Source organism: Lampetra fluviatilis, chromosome 14 (assembly GCF_964198595.1).
Source record: "Lampetra fluviatilis chromosome 14, kcLamFluv1.1, whole genome shotgun sequence".
NCBI classification, from domain to species: domain Eukaryota; kingdom Metazoa; phylum Chordata; class Hyperoartia; order Petromyzontiformes; family Petromyzontidae; genus Lampetra; species Lampetra fluviatilis.
In genome coordinates, this window is record NC_136288.1 from 6,439,550 (window position 1) to 6,460,559 (window position 21,010).

Consider the following 21,010-nt stretch of genomic DNA (forward strand, 5'->3'; position numbering starts at 1 on the left):
TAATAAAATGTATCTCCATACCCAAACACAATGGGGCAGCGCTTATCTGAATTGCTGGCCTCAAGCGAGTGAAGGAAATTCCACATTTCCATGGCAGGGTACAGACGCCCCATTAGGGTGGCCACTTGTGACGTCACTCAAAGTGATTTTCACCTCTTTGAACCTAACGGGATAGTGAGATAAATCGATATCCAACATGGTTTTGAGCTCATCTTCTTGGTTCTTTCGGTAAAGTCACATAGAAGGGAAATAATAAAATAATAAAAAATTTACATAATAAAATACAATTCTCACGACGTTTCGGCCACAACACAAGCAGCCGTCCTCAGGTGAAGAACAGGGCTGTCGGAAAGACAGCGTCCGAACACATTACTCGAAAGACAACGTCCGGACGCTGTCTTTCCGACAGCCCTGTTCTTCACCTGAGGATGGCTGCTTGCGTTGTGGCCGAAACGTCGTGAGAATTGTATTTTATTATGTAAATGTTTTATTATTTAATTATTTCCCTTCTACGTGACTTTACCGAAAGAACCAAGAAGATGAATCCCTGCAGTCACGAAAGCTTTAAATAGAAATGGTTTTGAGCTTCTAACCTTTTGATTGTGAGCCAGGTGTTCTGTCACATTACCAACCAGCAGATTGGACAAGGCAGTTTCGTTGTCTGTGATGTGTAGTGATGATAATTCACTGCACATGTGTTGATGCCCCTTTAGTTACTGTCAGGACCCTTTTGTTGCAAGGGCTATGACTGACATGTGAATCACTAAATATTTTGCCACAATATAATCGAATCCTATGTGAAAATTAAGGCAAAGACTCATCCGTTCACGAGATTCAAGTGGACATGTGATGCAGAGTTCAAATGAGCAATGATTGATTTAGAACAAAAGGGAGAGAAAAGCAATTTTTGTACGGTTGTGAAAAGTAGGGATTTGAGATAGCTTTAGCTTGATAATTATATAATCATCATTTCACACTCATAATGCTACAAGTTGAAGTCCCTGTCAGAGGTTTGTTCAGGCGTAGCAGTCTATTCTGCACAAATTCACGTGTATGCATGTTGCTTCCATCATGCAAAACGATTACGAAAAGTTGGTGCTGACTTTAAAACAGGTTTGTGTTGCTAAAACGATGCAGGAAGCATCAGATTGGATGCAAGCACACACGTGAATAAAAATATAAAGAAGATGTGAATGAGGATTACGATGACGACAATTGTGTTCATGATGATGATAACGACAGTGATAAGGATGATGACAATTATGTTCATGGTGATAGTGATGATGATGAATATGTTGATTATGGTGTGAATGATGATAACGATGATAACAAATATGATTTCTCTGTTACCACTTTTGCTGCTACTGATGCTAACGAAGATGCAGATTATTATCCATGTCACGATGCTCTATTCGCTCATAGTATATATAAATGAGGGCCAGTGAGTAGGGTTATTGCAAACAGTTGAGAGGAGGGAGGTTTTTTTTCTGAATGTGTATGAAAGATAAGGGAGCCAAGCAAACAGGATAATATAATACAATAACATTGACAAGCAAATATGGGACAGAATAAGTCAATCACCGGAAAGGGATAGGACATCTTAAGTGTGCACAACCAAAGAGAGAGATCCAGAGAGATCCAGGGGACAACAGAGGAGTTACCTACTATCAAGTGGAAGTTGACTGAAAGTATCAATAGACGTGCCAATAGAAGTGTCAATAAAAGCCAATGGAAGTCGTTGTTCCTGGAAGAGGGCAGAGTGAGACCTCCCGAGCAATTAACCTTCCTGCCAGCAGTGACTGGCAGGGATTAAAGGTGTAAATGATTGCCTGTCGAAGCGTACATGAGATGACATTACTATTGTTGGAGAAAGCACCTTGTTGGTGAGATGCTTACTTACCAATAATTGTTTAGATTTTAAGTCTAAATCCCAACCGGCATAATGAATACATTTCCATAATGAGGGGAGTAAAGAGAGATGACATAAAATGGGTAGGTACTGCTCAATCGATAAACGATGTTAAACACCGTGAGTGTGACCTCTTCGTCGGTCCAGGTATTGTATTGTCTAGCTGAACCCTGTCTCATGCCCATACATAAGATCATGCATACAGATGTAAAACACATTACTCGTTGCTTTGTGATTAATAAAAAAAATAGCAATTCGAGTGTGCAATACAACAATACCTAAGATTGCATCTACTAATGCCACAGCATGTGCCAGGATAACTATATCCCTAACAGGCCATTGGTTCACATTTAACCTCATCAACAAATGTTGTGGTCACTGCTTTCCCATCTGCGTCATCGCATTGCTGTGACATCAATGCAATTTTGGTAACGTTTCTGTGCAGCTTATCCGGCAAACACACACTTAATCTGAATTTCATCCCATAACAGACTCTATATCCGCTTACAACCCTTCTTCTTAGTGTGGTGACAGACAATTATTTAGGGCAGCCAGCAATTGTGAACAAATGCATGCAGTCTCAGATGACATTCTTCGTGTTTTTTTCTTAACTGCTGTAAATGCCCAATGGGAACGAAAGACAAACAAAACAGCTGCCTGTTTGCATCCCGATAATTTCTTGAAAGGGTAGCCAAAGGATTGTCCATGCCTCTCGTTTGTGAGTTCAATGGCGCTAATAATGCCTTGCCTCCGCAACTGATACAGTGTACAAAGCCTTAGATAGAGTGCTCCCTGAGCAGGTCCACTTTGTTTATTCCATGATCTTATCCATACACAAAGCATCCTAGCGGAGGCTCACGTCTTGAAGAGTGACACAGTTTCTTTCTTTTTTTGGGCCAACGTCGGACACAGTGGCAATGCAACAACATCACCGCTTTATGAGATGCTCATGCCACAGTAGCCAGCACTTACCTATCCCAATATTTGGCCACGTAATTGTTTTTGTTAGATGCAATGTTATTGTTACATCACGCTTCACGTTTGAATAAGAACTCGATGTGGATTATCACTTGACAAGAATACGATATCATGGCGTGAACAAGCATAATCTATTAATGTATACATAATGTCATACTTTAGAAAAGTTAACTTCTCGTTACATTCAGATATGACTCATTCTCGAAAAGCCAGTGAGTAAAAATACGTCTGGAGATGTGCGTTATAGCTGACAACACTTTTGCAACTGCGAACTTCATGCAATGTATTGTAATGGAAAGTTGTTGAAAAAAGGAACATGAAAAGAATACTCAAAAGAAAAAATATAAAAAAAACATGTATATTTGAACGAAGTACAGCCTAATAGCAATGTGAGCTTGTGAAGAAATGTCATCCTATTAGTCAATTAAAGCATTTATGATCATTGTCCCGTACCCCCCAACCGAGCCGAGATCCCTGCCTCGTGATGGTTTGCCTTTCTGAGGACGGACACTCGGCTGCAATGGGTAGGAAAGGGCAAATGTTGGCAACTGGAGATAGAAGGGCAAGGAAAGTGCAACAAAATGTGCTGAGGCAGTGTGGAAATGAATTGCCCATATTTGCTACGTTTGGGCTCAGTTTTTGGCTCAGGTTGAGCTCAATCTGGGCATCAGCATCACAGTGGGATCCTTTTGAAACATATTGTGGAAATGTGGGATAAGTCTTGGTTAAACTAGCCCTTTATCACAGCGCTGCATGCAATTAGGCGCAACACACACATCCAAACACCATTTTAATCCCTCCAGTTCGCACAGCCCCATCAAGTCGAACTCCCCCACTCCCATTCGCATTTCATATGAGATGTGCCTTTTTTGAATGTTACAATGGAAATATTACTAATCTTCCTACCATTTTCAATTAAAATTTGCCGTTTAAAGGCGGGACTTTTTATTAATCTAATTTAAGCAGCTCTCACGGAGGAATGAAATTCACGATCCTTAACAATTTGACATGTTCTTTTGTTTTTGCGTAGTGGTTGTAACATTGCATTCATGTTGAAATTGGTGTTCCCTTATCTATTGTCATGTGCTCATTAGGCATGCAGGAGTCAGCAGTTGTTGGGAATGTGCTTTATAAGACGCTCGGAAGCATTCTTCCACCTCCAAGGTTAGTACATATATCGGTGCTAGTAAAGTATTCCTCCGTTAAAATCGTACAAGAGAAATCAATGTGTGTGTACGGAGTTATGGTGTGGTTGAGGGGACGGAAATGCAGCGGTTAGCATGCTGCACTACCAACCAGTGACCCGAGTTCATTCCCGCTCACGGCCAACACCATTGACAATTTATTTCTGAACCAGTCCTGGGCCTCCCCTACATTGGCTCAGCCTCATATGAGTACCTGGTATGATGTGCAAACATCTCCACGAAGGAGGCAAAGGCGGTCGGATATGGTTCTGGCAACCCACCCCTTCATATACTGTTCTGGCCTTTATAGGTGCCCGGTAACAGCACTTTCCCAGATAGTCAGTTGAGGCTATAATGAGGATCTGTATCCTTTTGTGTAGTCAAGCACTTTGCTCTAAAGTTTAAACCCTGAAACCTGGTTTGGATTTTTAGGCCACAGAAAACATGAGTGGCGAATAGTACTCAAACCTTTCCTTTGTTTTCAATTGGTTAAGTCGACTTTACACGACCACTCAAAATTATTATTCGCGTAATTGCGGAAAATATAAAGAACATATATACTCGTGGAACAAGAGTGGCCGGGTATGGTGTTGGTCACACATCTCCTTGTGTGTCATGCTGTCCTTAATAGGTGCTCACTAACAACAATTGACTCTACACCCTATTGGGCTAAACAGGATATATGTCATTTGTATGTGTAGTTGCATGTGCGTGTGTTTCCGTGTGTACACATAATTACAACCAACATTTAATTAAACAACCGAAAGTAGCATGATGTTTTAATTGTTCATTGGGTATTCGAACACGGAACATTATACTGTGCAATCCCCCCCCCCCCCCCCACTGTGTTTACAATAATTCCTATGCGATAGGCGTTGCCATGGCATGGCCAGGTATTACGGTGGTTATTGTACTTGCCACTGAGCCACTTTGCAATGGCTCAATCGTTTGATTCCTACTGCTGATTGCCTGTGCTATGCGGAATTGCCAGAGCATCCGATGACTGTGCAGGGGATATTGAGATCACAGGCCAGAACAGACAATCATGTACATTTGGTATGATCCAAATAAGAAACTCTAAATTAACTAAAAACGAAAGCTGTATCAACATTTGTAACATTTGTATGTTCACTACTAATCTTCTATGATTGTAAATCTAAGTATTGAGAAATGATTATTAAAAAATTAAATATTGCGATGTGTATACATAGTAATTTAGACGATATTACAATGTGGCATATACAGTGTTAAGTGAACATGTATATACAGCATGCGGGGTAGTTGGAGCGATAGCGTGTGGGTGGCGCGGATGTGCAGCGGTTCAGGCTCTGCGCTACAAATCCAGCGACCCGAGTTCGAGTGCCTCTCACGGCCAAACTAGTGAGGACTATCTGAACCAGTTCTAGGCCTCCCCTAGGTCGACTCAGCCTCAAATTAATACCTGGTGCAATATGTAAAGATCACTACTCGGGAGACGAAGGCGACCAGGTGTGGTGCTAGCCACCCCACTCCCTTCGTATGCAATGTCGGCATTCATAGGTGCTCACTATAACAGCACTTGCCCCAACAGTCTGGTAAAGGCTATATCGGGGATCTTTGTCTTATACAGCACACGATATGCATGTGTATAATATGTACTTTAACTTTAAATAGCATATAGATGCATTAAATTCGAAAACTATGTGTCCCTGCTTCAAAGTCAATGTAGTTCTGTGAACCAGTCTCACCATAGGACAACCACTATTATATGTGCATGATTTGGTAGGTATTTTATCCAAGTAATAATGATGATGGACCGAATCATCCCGTGACAAACATTTTAATTAATGTAATATAAATCACTATTTTAGTTTTTATTCACATGGAATTTTTTCCACTTGACATTCAAAAACATATTTTCAACATGACAAATGTATAGCTGTTTATGTTTTGAAGAAAAAATACCATACAAATCACAGGTTTATCAAATGCCCGCGTCTGACAAGCTGCCGCTTCACTATCCCTCCACAGGAATGCGAGTGCTATAAACTCACGGGTAATTTCCGTTACCGTGAGCCCGACAATGAAAACCATTACCCCTCCAATTGAAATTGTGTTCTCACATCTACTGAACGTAAGTACAAAATATCAACAACAACAAATCTGGAAAATGCACGTGCATATGCATGCATTGGCTCTTGCAAGAGCCATCATATTTCAAGTTTGAGATCGTAAGGCATGTGCTGCAATATACATATGCTTGTTTGGATCTGTCTTATTTTTCACAAATCGGAAATGTGTTTATAACACATTCATTTGAGCTTAGATGAACATTTAAGGAAGTGAGAGCATCTCCTACGCAAGTCAGTGCCGGTGTGTGCACCTCATCATGTGACCTATTGTCAGTTGTCAAAATTCCACTCATTCATATACAGTGACAACCACCTCATGCATTGCCTGGTAATCATCATCATCATGAACAGCCATTGCCTTGAAAGAGATTTCAAAACTGTGTACGTGTCCAGCCCTTTTTCAACCAACTGCTGGATGAGGGCCTCCCTCCACTGCGCAGCCCATTGGGTGTTATTTAACCATACTTCACCATGATGGTCAGTGGACGTTTTGGCGAAGGCGGTGAGCATAGACATGAAAGCAGGGGATCGCTCGGACCTTCCTAGAGGCCTGGGGCAGAATGCTAAATGGGGGCTCACATATTCAATAGCAACAATAAAAACAGGCCCGGTGTAGGTTTCTGCTTTTTGTAAGTCCTGGACACACTGCCTCTTTTGCCCCCCCACCACACCTCAACCCTAGATGACCCTGTATGCAAGCATACAAGTGCAGTACAACAACGAATGTTGGTACACTTCCCACCACATAGCCCCACAGCCAGATGACAACACTTGTGTGCCTGATGGGCATCCATACATGCACTTTACAATCTCAAACGTGCGTATCTTTGGAGATCAGACAAACATTGGGCACATTCCGGGTGATTTCTTCATAAGCTTCAAGACTATCATCCGTAAATTCAACGTTATTTCAGTTTATAGTAAGTGCCAGCTCATACACACAGATTAAAATACTCAAATAGGATTACCCTTACACAAGCAGGGACTTAGTAAAACAAGTCTCATAGACTTAATTTAGTAGAGTTTTTAAGTCGACGGATTTCTACTTATTTACTTCCACATCTCAATGAAAACTCTGTCCCTAGAATAGCAGCGACAATGTTTTTCCTCTCCCAAAAAAACTATCTGAAATTCCTATGGTATGACGAGGCAGTCTCATCAGCAAAAAAACTTAACACATTTGTCACAAAAACTGCCTTATAAATTTTTCATATAACAGGTGACATTTTTGAACAATTCTTCATCGCACATAAATAGAGAGCCCAAAGACACAGAGTTAATACGGGTTTGAGACTGCACATTATACTATGGGACATGACGATAATTTATACATATATAAACTCCTATTGGCAATGGGCAGAGCGAGTATACATGAGATCAGCTAACAGTATGAAAAAATAAGAATCGATTTTACCCTTTCTGGCAATAAAACTAGGCCCTAAAGAAGGCTGTCTCTGGTAATCAGTTTCAAAGGTAAAAATATAGTCTCAGAGTAGGTTTGTTTGCATGTTGACCACAAGTACGTGTGGTTAATGCAGAATTGATTACTTGAAAAAGGTTTATATTTAGTGTTTGAACACCTGAACACCTGTTTTAATGCCAGAAAGGGTCAAACCTATTCTTATTTTTTCATACCTTGATACTGGCAAAAAGGTCCCAGTTAACAGTGTTGGTGCAGCTCATTTGAACATCTGCCTTTGGAGGTTTAACACAAGGGTACATTGCACAACTGATTGTGAGTCTTGGGAAATTGTTGGTCCTATGCGTTTTTTTTTCATAATTTAGTACAAAAAGTAGAATTGTATCCTTTGTCAAACGATTTGTTAGCAGTCATCTAATTTTCTGTACATTTCAAATACCATAGCAGGAGAAGTCTATGCACATCATGAACAAAGAATAGAAACATTCAGATGCAGATATAACAACACGAAAATGTGTCCTCACAAACAGCAAGAAGGCACAGCTCCCATCATGCCTTGCAGTCACGTCATGGGATTACCTTAGTACATGTACAATGCTCTCAGCATTGTCCAGCCTTTTCTGTTGTGATGTTATCATCATTACGGAGAGTGTTAGATTTTAAATATTCATACATGGATTCCATTTTCTGGCCTCAAATACATGTTGTTTTTAATAGTAAAATCCTAAACTTGAATATATGAGCACAAAGTATATATGTTTAGGCTCTGCACATAAGCTATGTATTATAATTATTATCTTGACTTTCTGTAGTATTATATCAGTGTTTTAATATATATGATGAGCACAACCAGAGCAATAATCACGTAACATTATGCATGTGTGAGTTATCTCGTGGTTTGTGCCATTTCATGCAGATATAACAAAGCCAAATTCTCTATATATCGCCTTTCCCCTTCTGCTAGCAATCACTGTCTGCCATCTGTTTTAATAATAATGTTGTCCACATAATTGCACACATGACTGGTCATTGTGTATTTAAAAACTAAGATTTATGGCATACCTCTTTAATGCATTTCAATTTGTGATGATTCATGATTCCGGTTTACTCGCAAAACTTAGTTGCGTATAATTGTGTCCCTCAATCATTGTTTTTGTTCAGCAACCTCATTGTTCATCTCTTCTCTATGCTCATTTTTTAATGGGACTTTGAATCCTTATCAGGCTCTTACATTGTTTGAATAAACACATCATTGTAATGAAAATATGACTTACATTTTATTTTAAATCACGACACATTGGCTACATGCTCAAACAACCCCAAAAACACCGTGAGCTAACGTTAGACATTCCACGCGACTATGGCAGAATACATTTTGTCCAGAGGATGCTAAGGCTACCCTTATTAAAATATTGCTCTGAGACACGAAGGGATATTGCTGCGGTTTTGTATGTAAATAACTTGACTGACACCCGGGCACATTCTGTATTGTTCACAGGTGACGTCCAATTCGTTTTGCGTAATTTGGAACAGTACAAAAAAGTAAGTGCGAACGCGAGCACCTGCAAACAACCCATGATTTTGAATGATTTACACCACGGTACCGAGTGACCAATTTGGGAAGTTGCACCACTTACACGTGTAATTCGGAACTTTCCAGAGTGTAGCCGTCAAGGGGATAAAAACCTGTTTATTTTAAGATTGTTGTGCTTTATTTCTGGAAAAAGATATTTAAGTAATTACGGATATGCATTTTGAGACGATATGATCTTTAAATGAGGCAATTAAGTCACTTTTGGACTTCATCGGCCAGCACTTGTGGTAGACCCATAGATCAAACTGTCATCCTTGGCTTTAAAATGAAGGCAAGCGAATCAGCACCAGCATATCCTGGACAGCCAATTACTTTTAATGCATTTCATATAAGCTTTGAAAGTAAAACTAATCACGTCTGCTTACTGCGAAATCAAAATAAGGATATAATTAGGAAAACTAAAACAGTCTTTATCACAACAATCATTGGTACATTTGAATGACGCTTTTAAACATTTTACTTTTGAATTATAGAATCATATATGTATGCATGCATAAGAAAATGAAAAGGTTACCCCTATAACATCAACAGATTGTTGGGACAAGTGTGGTTAGCGAGCACCTATGAAGGCCGGCACAGTACACGAGGGGGAGTGTGGGTATCACCACGCCTGGCCACTTTTTCTCCCTAGTGGCGATGTTTACACACCACACCAGGTACTCATTTGATGATGAATCAACCTAGGAGAAGACCAGGACTGGTTCGGATAATTGTCACTGGTGTAATGCAGTGCATACATGCAAAAAGACAATAAAAAAATATCCCCCGTGTTGCTTAAACAGAAGATTGGGCAAGTGCTGTTCGCGAGCACCTATGAAGGCCAGCATGGCACACGAGGGAGCGGGTGGCCAGCATCGTGCCCGGCCGCCTTTGTCTCCCTAGGGGCGATGTTTATATATCGCACCAGGTGGTCATTAAAAGTTTAATATACCTTTTGAGACCAATTTTAACTGCAAAAACGACTTGCCACTGAATACAACTCACGTCACTACGAATTACACTGCAGTGCACTAACCACTGTACCATATAGTCACACGTGTCCATACCGACGGCTTCACTTAACTGACATGGGTTTTGTTGGAACACCATTAAATAGACAAATGGATCCGGCATGGATGTAAAGATGAGCATTGTTGTGAAGTCCAGTCTTGTTCACTCTGCTAATTATTTGTAAAAGTCAATGGTTATATTAAGTGGAGGACATTTAATATAATCATGGACTTTTACAAATAATCAGTCAAAATCCTGGTCATCGTTTATCCAGGGTCAATGAAATTATTACCACTTTGTGGGAAGTCAGCAGTGGTCATCCTATGGACACTACTGACCCAGTCATGAGAAAGTGGAAACTAAACCACCAGCTAAGAGCCACCAATATAGATGAGCACTGCCTCATTGCTCATTTGGGTGAAGTATCAGTTTCACTTTAGGCTATATATATTTGTGCAATGCATTGCATATGCTGTGGGAAACAGATCTCAAGCTATATAAATTCAAATCCAAGTCAATAAATAAAATAATAATGACGATAACCAAAAAACTACAAATTAGAGCAGCATTGACAAGCACGGCCAATACAGATGCGTTTTTCTGTCAGTAGCAAATGCTAATGTGCCGTGTTTGTAAAATGTGTAAATCTCCCTAAAGGGAGTGCGATCGGTCAATACCCTGTCGGCAGATTAACGCGATGAACCGGCTGCAGGGGAAGCCTTTGCGTCAAAACAAAGTGACATACTGTAGGGCACGGCCCTCGTGAATGTCTACCCAGGGGCAGGGTTAAAGGTGGTCAATATGCGGCTGCGATCGTGGTACAGATGTGGTGGGTGGTAAAACAACAACAAAAAGCCGCCCGAATCAGAACCGTCCTCCCTCGCGCAATGGTTAAAACTCGCATATCATCCCAGCGAATGCACTCAGGATGCTGTCACATGGCTCTGTGGATACGTGGGCTGACGTCCACTCGCATCACATCGACATACATGTGTAGTTATTTAATTAACAATGCCCCCTCGTGTGTCTGCTGCTCTAACTGCGCGAAAGGCACGCGTATAAAAAGAAAACTAGGGTACGGAAATGGCTTTCCATCCCTGCTCGCAAAAGCCATCGATGGCAGTGACGGCTTTACGGCGCATGCCGAATAATGCCCTCTGCAAAGGAATTAGTATGCATGTTGAGCATTTCGCGATTGAATCGTGCGTGTCGTTCTCAACGTCGGCGGCCAGATCAGGAATCGACTATCGGGGCAAGTCAAACCGCGTTAGGAAGGTGTGGTATCAAGAAGCTGGTCCCCAGAGAGCCACAGTTATCACTGCTGCCATGCTTCATTAAGCACAGTTCTGCGCCGTAGCTCTTATTCTAACAGCGTGCTGCCAAGCTGTGTAGGTCAATGCCTTGAAGAAAACATTTTAAATCTTGTGTAAAATGGGGAATGTGCGACGGGCACATTGTAAATGTTGTTACTCGTCAAGATGCTTATATTAATTATCTTTAGTGTAGTAAAAAAAACATGTATGTTAATATGACTCGGTGATAATTATTTTATTTTGTTTATATTTGCATACATTTGTGCACACAATCATACTCGATCAAGCACATTCGGCCACGATGACTTGTGTGTTAGAGCAGCGAATATGTGCTGTTCAGGTCAAATACCCAACAGTACACATCGGTATAGCCACGGGCAATGTGACAGCATTTGCAGGATGATGTTTAGATGAGTATAGAATGTTCTGTCTAGCGTTTTATAGGTCGCATCTCCTAGGAATATCCATGTATGCTAATGCATCGAGCCTCCATAGATGGATGAATACTCGATACAAACAAAGAAAACATAATTTACAAAAAAAAATAATTCATTAAAACAAATAGATAATAATAAATTGTCAATATTTGCAGCCAATTTTTTTTTATCTGGTTTGTTGTTTTTTCCCCCCCATTACATCTAGTCATCTGTTTGTATTCGACGAGCTGAATTATTGAAAAAGAAAATGTCCTTGGAACATTTCGTGAAAAGTGTGCATGCATCTGCAACCACACGCAATGATGCATTTCTATCATTGCATTATTTTGCAAGCGTGCATAGATATACAAACAACAACAAAAGACAAAGTCTCTCCAGTTAGCCCAAAATACTGAAGTGGCAAGCATTCTTAGGGAGTGCTTATTACGGGTGACACAACACACAACAAAGTGATGTAGCCATCTGTGTTTCCCCAGTGCTGATGTGTACACACCAAATACTATTTAGGGCTGAGTTGACCTTGGAGAAGTCAAGGACAGATTTAGAAACGACTTTCCACTGATATTGTACATTGCCAGGAATTAAACCCGGGTGGCTGGGATCGATGTGCAGTGCGCGAACCAATACACAACTGCTTCCATCTGCACACATACCTACACATCCGCGCCACTTGCATATGGATGAATCCCAAGTACATATGATATATCTCATTTTCTATACACACTACAACATGAAATACATATACACGGATTATTATTTGGTTATTTCGGTTAAGTCACGTCTAAAAATAAAATAATAAATTAAAATTTAATTTATTATTTTATTTTTAGACGTGATAATAATTCCTGCAGTCACGAAAGCTCCAAATTAAGATATACACGGATACTGTACAACTCGATATTAAAATTGGAGAAAAAATTGACACGTCGCTACTGCCCCTGCCGAGTAATAAATCTACGTTGTACGTTCACATCCGGGCTGTCTGTGCGCCCACATCCCACCATCCCCACTCACCCAACTCACCCCAATGCCCCCCATCTCTCCAACAACCGCCAACCCTCTCCTGCTTTAAACTTCCATTCACCTTCCACCACACACCAACCCACTCCACATCTCACATCTCATCTGCCCCCTCCTGCCACCCCATCCCATCCCATCTTCTCCCTCCCATCTTTCTCACCCCATCGTGACTGGACCCCCCTCCTCCCACCCACCCTCCGACTCTCCATCCCCCTCCTGGTCCCACCGCGTCACCCCCACCACCACCACCACTTTCCTCCCACCGCCTCCCGTTCTATGCGGGGCGGCAGCGGCGAGGGGAGCTGGAGCGAGAGGGGCTGCCGAGCCGCGATCAGCGACGCAGCTCACACGCGCTGCCTGTGCGAACGCGCCTCCGCTTTCGCCATTTTAGCGCCGCTCTCCGACGAGCAGGTACGTGCCGCGCGCCTCCTCGTCGATGCGCATCCGCGCACCCTGTCGCTACCCACAACACCACCGCCAGCTCTCAGCACTTCCTCGCTCGTATTCCATGTGCGCCTTCCCCCCCCCGTGCCGTTCTTCACCGAGCGCGCTCTTCTTCGTCCACTTCCAGCTGAGCGCATTTAAAAAAAGAAGCCTAAATGCCCCGCGCTTGTCAAACCGTGGGTGGGCTCTGCTTGCAGGACGGACGCGACAGTTAATGAGTTTGTTTATTCGCGTATGTTATTTTCAGCTGTTGTTGTTGTTGCTGGTTTTTGCACAATGCAGTGTACGTAACTATACATGCATGACAAATGAATGTGCATATGTGTGTCAGTGTTGTGTTTGCTTTATATTATAATTGGTAGTGTTTGAAGGGTTCTTTGAGTATATATCGTGCGTTAAGACGCTGGTTTAATTTTCTCGCACTCATGGAATTCATGTATTCACGCGCACATGATATAAATGTATCTGCGTCCATGTGAATGCAAACATGATCAATCTGTACATGTCAGCCGAATGTGTGCCTGGTCACGGTGAATGATGGAAACCGACACAACCATCACAAGATACAACTGCGATTATTAGTGCTATTAAAAAAAACACACATGCAACGGGATTGATTGACGGTGTTGGCCGTGCAGCTGCACTGACCACATCTGCGACGAAGCGTATCGCTGCTGTGGAAAAATCTCGTGCCGGCCACTCTCGCGCGGAGCGAGTGACATCGGCTGGCTTGCTCGCAGTTGTATTTTGATTTGCGAACGGCACAATTCATCACGATTTGTTTTACTTTTACTCGCATCCCCGCTTTGATTTGAAGCATAGCTTGCAAAGGCTTCGGCCGTGGCCTTAATTACCCCCGGTGACAACATGTGCATCGGTTTAATAAAACAAAGGCTGCCCGATGCCGTTGGTTGTGGCACAGATTGGGATGCGAGCCGCGCGGCTAATTATTTTGACGGAAGCGACCGTGCAGCCTCTATTGTCATGCGCGATTATTGACACTCGAAAAGGGAAATTGAATCCCCCCCCCCCCTTTTTCGCTCTCTCATTTATAATTCCTGCGCCCATCCTCCTCTCGCCAGGACAATGCAATACATACTGACACGGTTTCAAGTGAGCTCCGTGTAAATCAGATGTGGAATTGTGTATGCCACGCAACTCATAGTCTGACTGACAACACGTCCGAAGTTAAATGCATTTAAAGTAATGATTTTCTGACCTGGTTTTTTTTTGAGGGGGGGGGGTTTGGGTTTACTCAAGCAACACTTGGTTACAAGGAGAGCTGCTTTGAATGTGGCTATGATGCGCATTCTGCTTCAATTATGCGACGTGTTCCCACGTCCTCTGAACCGTGCAAGTGATAGTAGCAACGTGGCTCGTTAATTTCCAATCTGTGCGCCGTTTAATAGGCAGATGCATGGCGTAATTAGACCCCCCAAAAAAAGGAAATGGGGGTGTGGGGCAATGATAAAGAATGCCATATCCTGCACGTGGAAGCAGTTACACTAATTCAAATGGACACATTCATTTGCCCACCCATTTACACCTATAACCTCTGTGTATTGTGGCGTGTGACAATTGCCTATGCGTGATGTGTACATGCGCAGATTTTGTCCGTGTGCACTCGCACAATCATTTTGTCATCCAATTCTTCGCTTCCAATCCCCCCCCCCCCTCGAGAAACTCAATTTTTTTTACTTGGCCTCTTCTGAAATTCTGATTGAATGCCCTTAACCTTTCCCACTGACTTTCATTTGTTTTCTCGATGCTCAGAGAAGAGAACGTCATTTTTTGCGCGACTCTCTTTTCTCCCTAATTAGACACATGACCAAACGTCTGCCTCAAATTGCCATCGCGTATGCAATATGCACTTCCCTGCGCATTTTAATTATCAACGTTGACATTGTTTTAATAAATGCGGTCATCCTTGGGAATTGGAGCACAGGCAGAACCGAATTTGTTTATGGCCAGGAGGGTAATGCATCATCCACTGGAGGCGACACCATTGTCAGCAATAGTGCATGCAGTTGGAGCACACCAACCTGTGATGTCCGCATGTAGACATTTGAATGGCAAGAGGAATGATTTCTTAGTGGCGATAGTGTTTCTTGTTCACCCACACACATTTAGCATACCCAGCTGATAAGCAGGGGTAGGACAATGTATCAATCAATTATATTGATTCAAATGCTCCCAATATATGCGTGGAATTGTGTGTATAAGAATAGTTTTATTTATATATCATGCAGCCACTAGAGGCCCTAACATTCATCAAATCGTAATAAAGAAGAATCGATTCTTGAATCAAATGACAACTTTGAAAGCTGGAAGTTAATCAAATTGGTTATCGAATTGGGGTGAGTCATTCTAAGCGCTACTGATAACCTAACCATTGTGTAATAGACAGGGTTTGTACACGTTTCAATATTTAGCTTCGAGTAGAATTATATCCAGACCCAAATAGGAGGGGCTCATCTCCATTGGTGGACTTGAGCGTGTGGTGTGAAAAAAAAACTCCACATTCCTATGGCATGAGATAATGTCCACATAAAATTTGACACAACACATCTACGCCTCTATATAAGGAACGAGACAGTAAGACTTCTCCACAGATCTGGCTGTCGCCTGATGAAGCTAGTTGTAATTACTGGCGAAACGTCGTACTCCTATGGTAAATGTTGTGGCTTGGCTCTCCGACAAACCGGTGTGCTGTACTAGTGACCAATTGGCACGTTCTGTTTACGTGATAACCCTTACTAGTTGGCTGTGTCGAGTGGTGGCGGGTTTTAACGACACATTTATCTATTTACGCAATCTAACCCAAAAACCTCTATTATGGATAAGATTTGAAGTTCGTTTAACCCAGCCGGTCACAGGAAGAAGGCTCCCCTTGACTCTGTTTCTGTCCAATTTGAAACAAAACTCGGCCATAGCGTTGGCCAAACAAGCAAATGTAGGACTTTTCCGAAAGCTTTCAAACTTCGAAGGAATACATTAAGGACGATTGTCATTCGGGTTTAATTTCCCACTCAATATTATCCAAACAAATCGAGACTGGATTGGAGTAGGTATTTTTGGCATAGGGTACTACCACTACTGTTAGACCAAAAGGTATGCTGATACCTAATTATTCTATATTTGCGTACCCTATTTTATTACATTCCTATGAACAGGTAAAAATCACACAATAATGTAAAGTGGATGAGGTGTGCCAAAGGAATTTCCAGAACAGTATTCTGGACTGTTCGGCTGAAATTAAGCACTGATTATGAGTGTTGAAGTAAATTCCCACTCAGCGGTGGTTTGAGATAGCCATAGCTGGGAAATGACCTTCATGGTGTCTGTAAGCTGACCATATGGCTACGATGTTAACATCAATTACTGATTGAGGCTTTCTAAATTTATATCAGTCAGTGACTCAATGACTCAATTTACACTGTTAACCATGGTATATGGCCATTAAAATAATCTTCTACATGAAAAAAAATCCTATTTAAAGCCAATTTCTTTTTTATATAGATTATGGTGCCAGTCATTAACTTGTTTGTAATGAAATCTTGATGAAGGCAAATAACAGGAATAAATTACGCATGCCCATTGTTTTGTCAGTAATTTATCAAATTCGCTATTTTTGAGGTTGGCCGATGGTCAAGAATAGTGATGGAGTGACAGCCAAGGTACGGGATGCATCTTAGAGGGCCACCAACCGAGGAGATGGAGTGATTAAATTAGCTTGTGTTTAGGTGCTGGGTGAATTGTCCCATCGCAGGTTAATGAGAGATGGCGACGGTTTGCGGAGGCTTTCTTCTCGCAGTGAGTTGATCATGGCTGCTGCTGCTGCTGCTGATAATGATAAATAAATTAAACATGGATTTATTTTGCTATATTACTGCAGCATTAGAATGGTCTTCTCCTTCAGAATGGCATCACAGGATATTTATCATCAGCTTGACAGCAAGGCACCGCGATGTGACTGGGAAGACATTACTGCCGCAGAAATCGAACCGGGGAGGCCTTGCAAACTGACCCAGCAGTGGGTGTACCACGCGACCGGTGATTTAGTTGTCAAATTATAATTCACGAACGTGCAAAAGGTACTCATTGTGTACCGAGTCAGACGCAACATAATACGCACCTGCTTGCAGAGATAACTTGATTAAGTACAGGCAAGGATATGATGTGCTGTTAGTCTAGAGTTATTTTTAGCCAATCATGCCAACCATTTAATATAATCAGACATGGCACGTGTAAATATGTTTTTTTAATTCTCCAGTGATGGTATTTACTGAAAATCACATATAAATGAAAGTCCATTGTGATGCATTGAGACATAGCCCTCCCGTTAATGCACCAATGGAATGTGTGATCGCAGATTTTTCAATGACGTGATCCACATTTAAAGGAATTGGGGTATAAAATGGTTGCACTGAGGAATTTCAAATATGATTTGCAACAGGTGAGTTTAGTTGCCTCAGATTATTCGCACATTGTAATTACCAGCGTAGAATAGCAGGAGGTAATTTCTTGACAAAGTGTTAAAGTGCCAAAGTACCTATTAAAGTGCAGGCCATGAAGTTTCATCAGGAACACCATATGAAGCCACTTGAACCTAAGGCAGCCATTATCACCACTGCATCATTGTGTTTCAGTGTGAATTACCAATGTGAGGATCGCATTTCATTGTTATCTATGTTTAACTGTATCTATTTATCTGTATGTGTGGGGAGCAGTGGCGCAGTGGTTAGTGCACTGCGCTAAGAACCCGGCGACCCGAGTTAGATCACCACTCATGGCCAGTAACAGCGGCATCTATTTGAACTGGTCCTGGGCAGTTTGACATCCATTTGCACTGGGGAGGAAAAAGGCATTCAGACATATACATGTATATATACTATATAAATATGTATTGCTGACCAAACCTGACCTACACATTGTGTGCTTTGTTGGCCCAATAGGTGTTCACGAGTAATGCATTCTCATACAATCTCTGAGGCTGTCATCTCTGCATTAGCGCATTCACTCGTTCCAAAATAATTGGCATAGCAATTGTGCGGTGAATAGTATGCAAAAAAACACATGAGGCATGGCACCCAATGAGATAGGAATTTCCGTTCCGTGGGACAATACACGTTGACATTGGCAGATGCGGCTTCTATCTCACAGTGTGAATTGTTAAACGATACGTGAGCATTGCGTCCTGCGTGATGCTGTATTTTCAACAACATTCTGCTCAGTACAATGGTGCAACGTTTTTTGAAGGTCGAGCATTGTTGTATCTCTGAGGAAAAAAACTGGGCAAAATAAAAAAAATAGCTTTTATTTTCAATAATCAACCGAACTGCACCTCATGAAGTGAAGCGGTGGTCATAGCAGTTGCTATGGACTCATTGTTCGAATCATTACCATGGCTAGCGTATGCATGTGTGTGTATGTTGAACTTCTTTCGCACTGTACGTAGCCATCTGTGCTAATCGGAGGTGCAAGGGAAGGACAACAGACAAAACAGAGTTTTACATTTAGATGGATAGCTGAACCGGTTCTCAGCTCCCCCCTCCCACCCTTTACCATACTGATTATGATCCCCTTATATTTTGTCCGCCATATATTCGTTGCGTGCGGTTGCACTTCATTTTGCGCGCGGTTGCACTTTATTTTGTGAGTCGGTGTTCGTCGCTGAGGTCATGACGACAGGTCTCTCCATTCTTGTTGTTCCATCGTCATATACTGTTTGCATTCTGTTGAAATTTACACATATGCCTACTTTATTGAGGGCAATAATGGCACGTGAAATAAATACTGATTGATTGACCATCAGACACCGACCATGGTGTAGAAGTATGGTCAAACAACAATCCCCATGACACTGCATTGTAATGCCTTCATCCAGCAGTGGATGCACAAGGGGCTGTACATTGTTATTGTCGCTATGGAACTAATTATGTCAGACATACATACATAACAGTGAAGTATGTCTAAGGGACATGGGACTGAATCGATTGCTGTCTCTAACGTGCAGAATGTTGCATGTACAGGGTGGCCACAAAACAAAGTCCCTTTACATGAAAAAAGATGATGTGCCCGTTCGAAACAGCTTCACGTGCTGCGCTCTATTCTCAGCACGCAGCTGGATTTGTGCCCAAGTTCTCCTTGACAGATTCTCCCAAGTGGATGGCTCCATAACTATAACAGTAGTTCTGCACGTGTTGTTGTTGTTAGGTTATGGGCTTTCGGGTGGCCACATCAGATGAGATCCTCTCCTAATCCACATTCTCCACTGAATTCCTGATTCAAATATTCCAGAATTACGACGGCAGAATACGGCGGTGAGCATGAATATGTCACGCAAAGGGACTTCATGGCCACGCTGTAAAATGTTTACCTTGTCAACATTGGCCGCCTTTGGGTAATTTGGTTTCCTCCCACAAGCAAAAAAATGCACGAAAAGGAACTGGCCAAATAGCCCCTGCTAGACCTTCCTGCAGAAATTGTCCTGAGACCTATTGCATCTTTCCTTGATAACATTTTTTGTTTCCATTCACATTTCCCACATTGTATTACATTCATGTAAAAAAAATAACTATTGCGCTACGGAAATGTATTGGAAATTATAGATCCTTTTTAAATGGATGCGTGTTTGTTCATTCATATAAAAGTCAATGCGTCTCCCTGTAGTGCACACCTCCATGGGTGGCCCCGAAGCCTTTGGTAGAAGCTCAACATTGATTTAGTGAAAGGCACTCTCTCCACAGAACAATCACTGTTGACTTTCCAAAGAGTGATATTTATTTTATCTACCCCATGTGGATGATGGGCCAAGTCATTTCCCAATCAGAACTCGCAACCTTCTGCTGCAAGGTGCAGCGCTCTAACCGCCCTGTCACCCAGGCAAATTCACCTACATAACACCGGTTTTTATAACCAATGCTGTAGTGTGGGACAGCATTTTATGTTTTACAGAAGCAATCAGAGTCCCAGAGGATGGCCATTTATCTGCCAAGGAAATCTACAAAGTTGAATAATGAACTTTTTGTCTGTAACATTGTTTCAAGTGACATTGGTTGTACTTAGCCTTCAAAACGGAGTGCTTGCCTTTTCAGCACCCTGTCACATTAATCTATTGATGCAATGATAACTTTATTTCATGTTACATGCTATTCTGTGTTCTTTTCCTCTCCATTGGCCAGTGTTCCACTACGATTTGATTTTTGGAAATTGCAAGGCATTCTGTTCTCTGAATAAAACATTTATGGTGTAGTTGATGTGTGGGGATGAGGGGAAGGAATTCCATTACAGACGTTAGTCCATTTTGCCCACAGAAATGCTGCACTGCCTAAAAAGGCCACTACATTTCAGTGCAATGGAAAGTATAACGTGGATGTTTTCTTGTTGCTCAGAAAGTGTCTATGAGTCTGCTAATGGTGTTCAACTCTCCTCTTTGTTCACAACAGAACACGGATCGTCTCGGCATGTCTTCGGTCAGCCTCGCAGTGGGATGCATCATCTCATCCCTGGCCCTTTCCTTCTTAATTGTTGTTTATTTAATATTCTGGAGGTAAACGATATTCAAACATTCGAGTGCATTGCCTTTTAAGGGCTCACGATAAAACACT

General features: G+C 41.9%; 1 protein-coding gene across 9 annotated transcripts in view; it reads left to right on the forward strand.

Moving 5' to 3' along the window:
* LOC144935839 (adhesion G protein-coupled receptor B1-like) overlaps nt 1-21,010 on the forward strand; it is a 136,578-nt gene that overhangs the window by 84,554 nt on the left and 31,014 nt on the right. For all 9 annotated transcript variants that reach the window (XM_078862636.1, XM_078862640.1, XM_078862642.1 and 6 more), the window contains exons 15-19: nt 3,982-4,051; nt 6,082-6,184; nt 9,101-9,144; nt 13,247-13,367; nt 20,849-20,952. In XM_078862636.1, the coding sequence (XP_078718762.1) occupies nt 3,982-4,051; nt 6,082-6,184; nt 9,101-9,144; nt 13,247-13,367; nt 20,849-20,952 (442 nt within the window). The remainder of the gene's footprint in view (nt 1-3,981; nt 4,052-6,081; nt 6,185-9,100; nt 9,145-13,246; nt 13,368-20,848; nt 20,953-21,010) is intronic.